Source organism: Maylandia zebra, linkage group LG9 (assembly GCF_041146795.1).
Source record: "Maylandia zebra isolate NMK-2024a linkage group LG9, Mzebra_GT3a, whole genome shotgun sequence".
In the NCBI taxonomy this organism is placed as follows: Eukaryota; Metazoa; Chordata; class Actinopteri; order Cichliformes; family Cichlidae; genus Maylandia; species Maylandia zebra.
The window spans coordinates 3,056,077-3,068,240 of NC_135175.1; the positions used below are offsets into that span (position 1 = coordinate 3,056,077).

Below are 12,164 nucleotides of genomic sequence, written 5' to 3' on the forward strand. Positions count from 1 at the left end.
ACTGACTACACACTAACTACACACTGACTACACACTAACTACACACTAACTACACACTAACTACACACTAACTACACACTGACTACACACTGACTACACACTAACTACACACTGACTACACACTGACTACACTCTCACTACACACTAACTACACACTAACTACACACTAACTACACACTGACTACACACTGACTACACTCTCACTACACACTAACTACACACTCACTACACACTAACTACACACTAACTACACACTGACTACACACTGACTACACACTGACTACACTCTCACTACACACTGACTACACACTAACTACACACTGACTACACACTGACTACACACTGACTACACTCTCACTACACACTAACTACACACTCACTACACACTAACTACACACTAACTACACACTGACTACACACTGACTACACACTAACTACACACTAACTACACTCTCACTACACACTGACTACACACTGACTACACACTCACTACACACTAACTACACACTAACTACACTCTCACTACACACTGACTACACACTGACTACACACTAACTACACACTGACTACACACTGACTACACACTAACTACACACTGACTACACACTAACTACACACTAACTACACACTGACTACACACTGACTACACTCTCACTACACACTAACTACACACTAACTACACACTGACTACACACTAACTACACACTAACTACACACTGACTACACACTGACTACACACTAACTACACACTGACTACACACTGACTACACTCTCACTACACACTAACTACACACTAACTACACACTGACTACACACTAACTACACACTAACTACACACTGACTACACACACTGACTACACACTAACTACACACTAACTACACACTGACTACACACTAACTACACACTAACTACACACTGACTACACACACTGACTACACACTAACTACACACTAACTACACACTGACTACACACTAACTACACACTAACTACACACTGACTACACACTAACTACACACTAACTACACACTGACTACACACTAACTACACACTAACTACACACTGACTACACACTAACTACACACTAACTACACACTGACTACACACTGACTACACTCTCACTACACACTAACTACACACTAACTACACACTGACTACACACTAACTACACACTAACTACACACTGACTACACACTGACTACACACTAACTACACACTAACTACACACTGACTACACACTAACTACACACTAACTACACACTGACTACACACTAACTACACACTAACTACACACTAACTACACACTGACTACACACTAACTACACACTAACTACACACTGACTACACACACTGACTACACACTAACTACACACTAACTACACACTAACTACACACTAACTACACACACTAACTACACACTGACTACACACTAACTACACACTAACTACACACTGACTACACACACTGACTACACACTAACTACACACTAACTACACACTGACTACACACTAACTACACACTAACTACACACTGACTACACACACTGACTACACACTAACTACACACTAACTACACACTGACTACACACTAACTACACACTAACTACACACACTAACTACACACTGACTACACACTAACTACACACTAACTACACACTGACTACACACACTGACTACACACTAACTACACACTAACTACACACTGACTACACACTAACTACACACTAACTACACACTGACTACACACACTGACTACACACTAACTACACACTAACTACACACTAACTACACACACTAACTACACACTGACTACACACTAACTACACACTGACTACACACTAACTACACACTGACTACACACTAACTACACACTAACTACACAAGATTTGTGCTAAACGTCTCAAATCTCTCACATCTCAAACACGCAGTCACTCCTAAAACTTCCCCCCGTCTCTTAACAACTAGATGCCATGTTGCCATATCATTTTTTGATTGGTCGACATGGTACATTTTTCGACCAATGCGAAGGGTGGGGTTTCTTTGGTTTTGTTTTTGCTCACAGGCTTTCGAGCGTTTTCCTTATAAAACGCCGTTTTCACCGTTTCTTCCTGCAGTAAATATAAACAACGACAGTATTCAGGAAGAAAAACAAACATTGCAGATATTTTATCATAACTCTGGTTTCACGTGGCCGATCAACACAATTTAAAAACTGGTATAAAGTCCACACTTTGTCCGTCAGTTGTTCCGTCTGTCCTGCTCACGTCTCCAATGGTTGTGCACGTTGTCATTAACGTGGCTTCACTCCACATCAGCCGCTTTGCTAAAACACCGGTGTGGGCACATAAGGACGCTGTCATAGCCTGTCAACCATGTTGATTAGCTGCGTATATACGAATGTGAATCGCATCATTGGCTGGACTGTGGGATAAGGCGGCATCGTTCTGATCCCATACAGGAGCAGCCAGTCACTGACTAACACTGCAGAACAGGATTGTTGAAGTATTAATTTTAATTTCAATTCAGGTTAGATTTTTTTTGTGCGCAACACAGATTTTCTGTGTGCAGAGATGTGCCAGCTTAGAGGGAACATTGGTGACAACATGGTTGTTGGTGGGCCGGTATTTCTGCTGCCATTTCTCCCCACACTATTCCAGGGTTTACAGACAAAGAGAACATTTCCAGCGATTGGAGGTCGTCTGGGTGAGTCGGAGGAGCATCTCTGAAAGCACAACATGAAGCAGAAGAGGGCAGAAGGGCTACAGCAGCAGAAGACCACACCGGGTGTCGCTCCTGTCGACTAAGAAGAGCAAACTGAAGACACACTTTACTCTTTACATGCTCCCCAAAATTGGACATTTGAAGGTTGGGACAATGAAGCCTGGTCTGATGAGTCTTGATTTCTGCTGCGACGCCCTTTGGCATGAACAACATGAAAACATGGATCCGTCCTGCCTATCAATGGTCAGGCTGCTGCTGGTCATGCAGTAGTGTCGGCTTGATTTACTGTTGATGCTGACCACCAAAGTGTGCCCATCTACTGATGACTGTTTCCAGCAGGGTGACGTGTCACGTCACAAAGATGTGACTGTGCTGTAAATGACCTCCACAGTCACCAGATCTCAATCCAACAGAGCACCTTTGGGATCTGCTGGAATGGACGATATTCGATATTCCATGTATCCACGTTTCCTAATCACGTGTACAATTAGGCTTGCATCACGTGCAAATGTGAAACACTGCTTTTTTGAGTGTGATCCGATCTCATAATAAACATTGTGCTATCGCTGTTGTCACGCTGCCTCTCTCTACAGATGTCAGTGAAGCATGAATATCCTCATTCATTACCCAAGATGGCTACCACCACGTCTCCTCTCAGTATCTCTATGGATCCCCTGGATATGAAGTAGAGGGCGGTCAGGACATCGCCAGCGTGGACCAGCGTATCACCCGGGGGTGCGTGGGTAGTCTTGAACTTCATGGCCAGCGCTCTGAGGCAGCCCTTCGTGGAGCCTTTAAAAGCCTTGCAGTTCTGCAGCAACGTCCGGTTAAGATGGAGGCAGATATCAGCCTGGAGACACTCAGGGAAACCTTTCAGCACCTGGGGAGGAGAAGCAGGGAGACACGAGGAAAATGAAGAGGTGAATGAAAGTAGACGATAAAAAGATGCAAAATAAAGAGCGAAAGGAAGGTAAAGTAGAAGGAGGAAGAAAGGAGAAGGCAAGAGAAGAAGAGAGGTGGGAGGAAGGACGAGCACGAGGTTATGATAGACGCTATTAGCAGCGACTGAATGATATGTCAAGTTCAGAACATAAAGCAAATGTCACATAAATGTCACAGATTATGGAACCTTGAAAGGAATAATAAAAAGAGGAGCCTTTACTGTCTTTATCACCTTCATCCCTAGTGGGAAACACTCACGGGACATTAGCCTTTTACTGTTATTACCCACTCCACAAATGAACACGACAAAACTAAACTATCTATGCATTTATCAGAAGTTGGTTCTAAGCCTCAGAGACATCCCAGCATGAACTCAATCCCTCCCACTTTTAACCTCCACGTATCAGACGAGCGTGAGCAGCACTGATTGAGGAAGGGCCTCTGCATTGATTTTCTTTCCTCTTGTTTTTGAACTACAGTGCAAATGATTTCAAACTATATTTCAGCGGGCATATCGGAACAGAGTCAGCAGGCCCACAGAGTGTAATTAATATGAAGAATTGGTGAAATTTTAATGAGCTCACTGCGAGCGTGGAAGGCTGTTTCTGAGCAGCAGACTCTGGGCTTCTCTTGTAGCTCCCTGGCTGACTTCACAGAGCTGAACTGCACCTAGAACACCCACACTGCTTTTCTCCCTCACCATTTCTCTCACTTTCATCCATTTCAAGCTCCGCTCTTCATTTCAGCCTTCGCTGGGCTCCCTCTTTATCTCCCGCTGCCCATTTCTCCCCATCCTCATCTGACTCTCTCTTATTTCCCAATAAAGGTATGCTAAGCAGCCCTGTTTGTAACCTCTTTCTATCTTTTATCACATTTCAGGGAGCTTTAGCCTCTTAACTGTTTCAAGGCTCTGTTTGTTGTTGTGATATCGTTTGTGGCCTCCTTTTTACTGAAAACAACTCCCATATAGGAAAAAGTGTAACTTTGGCTATTCAATAGTTAGAGAGTACAAAGGCCTCTGTCCTCAAAGACCCCAAATACCTTATCTATGCACAACAGAGAATATAAACACAAAGGCAGATTACATCATCTGCATCAGCAGTGGAGGTACGTCTCCACTTGCTCTCTGAGGCTGCCTTCAATAAGCATTAACCTCCTGAGAATAGGCAGAGAGCAGCAGCCTGGAGCCTAAACTCAGTGTTTCAGTGTGCGGAGAGGAAACCAACCTGAAACTATTACAGCATCAGGAACACAACACAAACGACACCTTCAGTTCTCTTGCATCTATAAAGCATGCAGATGTTTAATATTCAACAAGTGGGTGGTGCTGCGTGTATATGGCTCCTACTGAGTCACTGAAAAATGACATGGATACATTTGTGATCATTTTTATGATTAATAATAATAATTAGCAGCTGTGATCTGTTTATACCTGTCATGGTCCTGGGTCGGTGACCCAGCGCTTTTAGTTATCATTTTCTAGTTTATGATGATGATGATTATTATTGTTTGAGTTCTGTGTGTTATATTTGGTCTGCCTTTGAGTCTGTCTCTGTCTATGGTGTCACCCCATCTGTTTGTGAATCTGTTTAGTTCAACGTCTTGTCTGGTTCCATGTGTCTGAGTTTCCTGTTTTATTGTGAAGGTCTGTGTCGTATGTGAGTGTGCTCAGTTACGTTTCCCCTGTCTCGTCAGCTGTGATTTCTCCCAGGTGTGTTCCCCTCCTGTCTCTCATCCCTTGATTACTGCCGTCTGTGTATTTAAGCCCTGTGTTTCTCTGTGTCAGTGTCGCGTCGTACCCTCAACTAGCTGTGTGTTCTGCTTCTATGTTCCTAGTGTTTGGTCTCCTGCTCCAGTTTAGTGTTTCTTTCCAGTGTTTCAGTCCTTGGTTCCTCTGTTCTGACTTTTGGTTTTCTTTTGGTGAGTTTAGTTTGTACGAGGTTTTTCCCAGCAACAAAGCTGCGCCTTAAGTTTCACTTCCGTGTCTGAGTTCTGCATTTTGGGTCCACCACTCCTGCTTGCCTGCCACACAGCGATTCATGACAATACCCAGGTAGCTGTTACAACGTTTCCATCAGGCTCAGCTGTAGCTTTTATTTAGTGCTAATTAACAAGTGTTAGCCTGCAGACTTGCTAAATTAGGATATGTTAGCATTTAGCACAAAGCACTGCTGCACTGGTGTTTATGACTGCAGAGCAATGGTGTGATCTTTGAGAACACTCACTTCTCTATTCTGTCTGCCTCATCCTTTGGCAACTACAGCCAGTTGCCAACCTGGGTATCCAAACAATTGCAGTCCAACTCAACTGCAAGAGATTGGCAACATGTTGCAATCAATCCTCACTGATCTGTCACATGTCTGTTTGCAGCAGGACACTTGATTCAACCGGCTGCCAACTGGCTCATGCTACAGTCCTATATAAAAGCAAGGTTGCTAAGCATCTGTGTTATTTTGTGTCTAACAGCTACTACGTCACTGTTTGTGGATCATTTTTACCTGAGGTCATTTCAGTTCAATTCAGTTTTATCTATACAGCACCAAATCACAACAACAGTCGTCTCACAGCGCTTTATATTGTCAGATAGACCCTACAATAATACATACGGAGAAAAACCCAACAATCATATGACCCCCTATGAGCAGCACTTTGGTGACAGTGGGAAGGAAAAACTCCCTTTTAACAGGAAGAAACCTCCAGCAGAACCAGGCTCAGGGAGGGGCGGGGCCATCTGCTGTGATTGGTTGGAATGAGAGAAGGAAGACAGGATAAAAGACATGCTGTGGAAGAGAGACAGAGATTCATATTTGTTTGACCACGTAACCATGACAGACTCCTTACAAATTCTCCTTCACATGAAAAAAGTGTAAACTAAGAGGCCATTTAACACTGTTTGGCTGCAACTTGGAAGCTGAGGCATGGCCGAGCTGGAGGAGTGACAGACAGTTTATTCAAAAATGAGTGGGCTACCTCTCATGACACAAGAGCAGAGCCACACTTAATTTGTGGCTGTGGCATGTGAGAGTCTAGTCAATGAGTTTTGATTGAACGAGGATAAATATTTAAAAAGTTTTGCTAAAGGAAGTCGAAGCTCCACGAGCAAACACAAACAACTGTGGCTGGCAAGTCTCTTTCAGTATTGGTGAGCATGCAGTAGGTGAGCATTAACAGAGTACCACCAAATAAAGAGAGTGACTGAGGAAGGAAAGATCTGAAGCTTCACAATAAGTAAATTACTGTTCTTTCCTCCTTTGCACAGTTGGAAGGGCTCGCTTTATTACAGAATCTGATCTAGATGTTAAAGAGCCCCTCCCGCCCTGTGGATGTTAAAGAGCCCCTCCCACCCTGTGGATGTTAAAGAGCCCCTCCCACCCTGTGGATGTTAAAGAGCCCCTCCCACCCTGTGGATGGAGGGATGGATTTTAAACAGCAGCCAGCAAAAAAAGACTGCTTCATAGGCCTCATATCTTTTTTTTGGAACTTTCTTAATTAGTATTGTAAAAAATCGTGTCCCATCTGTGATTAACAAACATATTCTTGCTGTGTCAGCTGTGCCTACAGTAGGAACACAGGATACTAAAGCAGGATTTCATAGGGCAGGTCTGCCGTCATGAATATCTTTGTACTTATTCTTTATCATTTATTTATATCCTCTTGCCACAGAGGGCGAGGGGGTAATAACATGGATACGATTCTCTCTGTCACATAAAAAATGGACTTTGCTGCAAATAATTCTCATAATGTAAGCAGCAAACTAAAAGAAGCCAAACTGAAAACATGAGAGGTGCTCAGTGATTTAGTCATTTGCTATTTTCTGATTTCTTAGATTTTGCTTCGTGTATGTTTGTCACAGTTGAATGAACAGAGCAGGTTTACATATGAGACAAAGACAAACCAAATAAATGCAACATGTCGTTTCTAAAAGAGGATTTCATTTATCCAAACCTACCTGGCCCCGTGTGAAAAACGACTGCGCCCTAAACCTGTTTATCCACCGGCAAAAGAAACAACTTCATCAAAACAGAGCTGCTTCTCCCTGATTAACGTTAACAGACTCGTTTCTTTCTCCTTCCTCCCACTTTGATCTCAGCGCTCCTGCAGCTTTCAGCTTCACATCAGAGCTGCGTTGTTATTCTCGCCCATCTTCGTGAATGAAAGAGGTCACAGCTGATTAACTGTGGAGGCAGGCTGACAAAGTCTGCTCCACACAATCATAATAATGACTACGGTAAACAAGCTCAAATCCAGCCTACTTCACCGGGCCTTCGAGAGAGTAACACGACGTGGGGAGAAGAAAGGGGCCGAGCAGGGTGATGAGCAAACCTGATTCCTCTCTACTTCACTGACTTATTCATTACGCTGAAATGAAACAGCACTGATGGAGCGTTATGTTTGCACTGGGACTTGCACCCAAACAGAGCTCCTCTGTGCTCGTCCACGACTACACAGCCAACGATGGGCTGCTGGTTGGGCTCCGACTGGTAGGTTTGACAATTAATTTAGATGCTGGATGAAGTTATGAGCAGATATACTTATGAGCTTACAATCTGTAGACAGTGCAAAGGCGACTTTTAAACGTCTACAGTTTTTTTGGTTAAACCACACACAGCATGCAGAAAGTAACATTACAGGTGACGTGCATCCGCAGATGTCCCTGTACGGCTGCACCACTGTTTCCCCCCAGGGTCACTTTAGGTCAGAAACCCCCGGTGACACTGCTACAGACAGAGCAACATGTGAACCAATACACTCGCAGGTTCAGGCTGAGGTGGGCATGCACAGCGCACCTTTGAAGTGCTGCGTTTGTGTTCGCATGTGACTCACTGTGCCCGTGGGTGTCAAAGCTCCAGCTTGTTTCAAAGTGCATTCTCCTACTCTGCTGATAAAACACATTAAAATGAACATCTCTCCTCTCACGCTTTAATATGTGTAAAATACATCTGGCAGCACGACGTGATGAACACGTGCAGATTAGGCTTCATGCATGTGAACAAATTGACAGGAATGCATGAATGTTGCAAAGCTTGCTCGCAGCCCTGCTTGTGTCCCGTGCGTATACGCAGCATTCTTATTTTCTCTGACCGTATCAAGCATGCGCGCTGAGACAACGCTTTCTAATCGTCCCATTAGCGTACAACGCAGGCTCAAACGCTGTGTGTAGTCACACACGAGAGAGTGTACCCTCCCAGGGTTTGGGTGTGTGAGGACCAGTACTCACAGCGTTCATGTCGATGCCATTGGTGTAGGACCAGGCATGCTGGAAGTACTCCTCCAACCTCTGCCTGAGTGGGTTGGGGATCTGGTGGAAGCGGATGAACTCCCTGACTCTCAGCATCTGGGTGTGGTAGCGGGCCGTCCCGGAGTACAGCCGCTGGATGATGGCTGAGACATTCCCAAAGATACTGGCGTACATGAGGGCTGGAAATGGGAGCAGTGAGAAAAAACACACACATTAACAGACAGTATGGAGCTAGAGCAGCGTTCATACAGTGATGAGACCGTTTGGATGTGCGGGGTTTCCTTTGCTCTCTGGAAGTCCTGGAAGTTGTGAGGTGGGGCCTCCATGGGTCGCTCTTCTTGTTGTTCTAAAAAAGTTTTGCTTCGTGACAGGATGCATTATCCTGCTGAAAGAGGCCACGGCCATCAGGGAATGCCGTTTCCATGAAAGGGTGTATGTGGCGTGCAACAATGGTTAGGTAGGTGCCAAAGTAACATCCACATGGATGACAGGACCAAACATCCCCCCAAACCCAGGGTTTCCCAGCAAGACTTTGCCAAAGCCTCTGCCAGCTCGCCTTCTTCCCATAGTGCATCCTGGTACCAGGTGCAGCCCTCACACAGCTGGCTGGCCACATGATGCCAGCTTGTTTAACTGTTCTGTGGTCCGGTTCTGATGCTGTTGGCAGGAGCGCCCCACAAATCATAGCCAGTCTTACTCCACCTACCATTATGTATAATGTCATTCGCTGAGCCGGATGACTGCAGCACATTCAGATCATTTGCAGACTTTGTATTCAGAGTAACAAAAACCAATCAAAACATGCCCCGCCCCCTCCTTTGACCCCTGACCACGCTCTTGCAGCAGGAAGTTGACTCATCTCAAAGGGCTTTGGCTGCAGAGGACAGAGAGTTTGTATCGTATCCTTCATGAGAGTCTTTGCTTTGTTCTGTTTGTCATGTTGGATGCTGCTAACCTCCCCACCTCTGTCAGCTCCCATCACTGTCTACATCAACCACTGAAAAACGCTGTGTGTAAAGAAGTGTGTATGCAAATGTCTGCATGTGTGTGTGTCAGAGTGAACGCGACCCATCTCTGGCTTCAGATTTTGCAGTGGTCGTTGTGGTTTCATCGCACACATCCTGCAGAAGACTGTCCTTAAACAATGGACATTTTACAAGTCTCGGGTCATTGTCAGGCCAAGGAAGTGCTAAACTGTGTGGAGGAGGAAGGCAGCCCGCAATAATAAAAAAGAAACAAAGTGACCTTCTTTAACTGCTACGAGTGTTTCTTTACTTTGGTTATACAAACCTGAACAGGATTTGCAGCTGTTGCATGGAAACACACAATCAGTAGGGTTGTATATACAAGTGTTTGCATATTTAGTTACATTCAAATGTTATTAAGAGTAAATTATGAAGACTAGACTCATTCTGCTTGTTATTCTGTGGTTTGGTTTCATTAAAGCACTCAGGAAGCACTGCAGACTTCTTTCTCTATAGTGACGCAGGGTGAGGGCTTCTCCGTCTCTGAGGTCGGTGAAATACACTTTGTAACACACACTGCCCTTATGAACGCTATTTCTGCTGTTGTAGGTTTGTTACCGATTAATAACAATGAACTACATTTTATTAGTGGCGTTCATATTTGTTGCAAACTTTCCTTTATTCTGGTCTAAAGGCTTTAAACAGCTGCTTGTACATGACTTACATCCGATGAGCATGACGCAGATGGAGAAGATCTTCTCAGAGTTGGTGTTGGGGGACACGTTTCCGAATCCCACGCTGGTCAGACTGCTGAAGGTGAAGTACAGCGCTGTCACATACTTGTCTTTGATGGAAGGTCCTGAACCTGGTGTGGAGAGGTTACAAATCATCTGGAGCTCAACAGTGTCCAGGAAGCTGACATAACCTAAACTAATACTCAATGATATTCATTTAGCAGAATGTAACCGGAGGGTTGACTTATTATCGGTCATTTGCACAGAACTGAGCTCCCATTACAGGTAAGATCATCAGAATACTTCATTAATCCCTGAGGGTTTCAGTTGCTCCAAGACAGTGACAGTAACAGACTGTGGTGGGCGTGGTCTGCAGTGCCGCTGCAAAGGAGGTGGACGCACCTGAGCGGCATCCGCAATCACGCCTCGCCGGCTTAAAGTCTGTGCTTGCACCACTGTCGCTGCGTGTGGCTGCGAGCTGCAAAGCTGCAGCGGGGTACTGTGCAGTCATTGGGTCTGCTGTGTGTTTACACACTAAACTAGTGAAATAATGCGATATGTTACAGAGTTTACAAATTTAAGAAACAGCACTAATTTTACACTGAGATTACTCATGTGCCACCAGTTTGTTTATTATATTACGTGATCATTAGTACCTGGTATGGAACCATTGAAGTGTTTCCCTAACTGGTCGCCCAGAGTGTGGAGCCAGCCGATCGAACCGTTCCGCTCTACGCTACCGATTGCATACCTGGTAAAAAATAAACAGCATTACAAAAATGTCACGATACAGCATCATAAAAATCACCTTACGTTTGTAACAGTTTCATACAGCAGAGATGAAAAATGAGACTGCTGTGGTTGGAGTACAACTGATAAATATTCATCTTCTAATGTGAAAAACTGATCAAAATTGCAGTCAATTGCAGTCAATTGCAGTCAATTGCAGTGCACGTTCCCTCAGTGGTTGCTGCTAATCTGACACCTGCTCTGCTGCCAGTGATCATTTTGGAAGATGCTGAGTTGTTGGTTGATGCGGCTGTTTGGGCTCATTAGGAGCCAGGTGCACCTGATTAAAGGATCATCAGAAAGTGCAGCGGCCTTTATAACTGCGGTCGTTTCGGAGCACTCACATGTGTGTTAACACGAGCTGCATCTCAGACTCCACAGGCCTCACAGTTAAGATGAGCTGTGCAGAGTGTGGATCCAAACAGAAGGGGCAATAGATGTAAAGTTGAGCAATTATCACAGAACTGGGGAAAGTAACTCGCAGTTCAGGAACAGACAGGCAAAAGCCACGAGGGCTCACTGTGGGAACACGGGACAGCACAGGCACATGGGACAGAGTCAAAGCTTTCTGTCTCACACAACTGTAGTTTAAGTTATTCAAAGCAAAAGCTAATTATCCAAAAGTCAGCTGTTACTTGCACTGGTGCCAGTTTGCTGCTGAAAGTGAGAAGGTACTCTCTTAGCAAACACTGTCTTCCTTCCTGAGAAAGTGTGGACTGAAAGCCAGCTCTGCAGTGAAGATCCACAACAGAAATCTGCTCAGGAACGTACCACGT

General features: G+C 44.7%; 1 protein-coding gene across 2 annotated transcripts in view; it reads right to left on the reverse strand.

Annotated features, from left to right (window-relative positions):
* kcnh2b (potassium voltage-gated channel, subfamily H (eag-related), member 2b) overlaps positions 1 to 12,164 on the reverse strand; it is a 255,409-nt gene that overhangs the window by 14,248 nt on the left and 228,997 nt on the right. For both annotated transcript variants that reach the window (XM_012924041.4, XM_004568926.4), the window contains 4 exons: positions 11,256 to 11,350; positions 10,590 to 10,730; positions 8,880 to 9,079; positions 3,347 to 3,599 (listed from right to left, as the gene is read on the reverse strand). In XM_012924041.4, the coding sequence (XP_012779495.2) occupies positions 3,347 to 3,599; positions 8,880 to 9,079; positions 10,590 to 10,730; positions 11,256 to 11,350 (689 nt within the window). The remainder of the gene's footprint in view (positions 1 to 3,346; positions 3,600 to 8,879; positions 9,080 to 10,589; positions 10,731 to 11,255; positions 11,351 to 12,164) is intronic.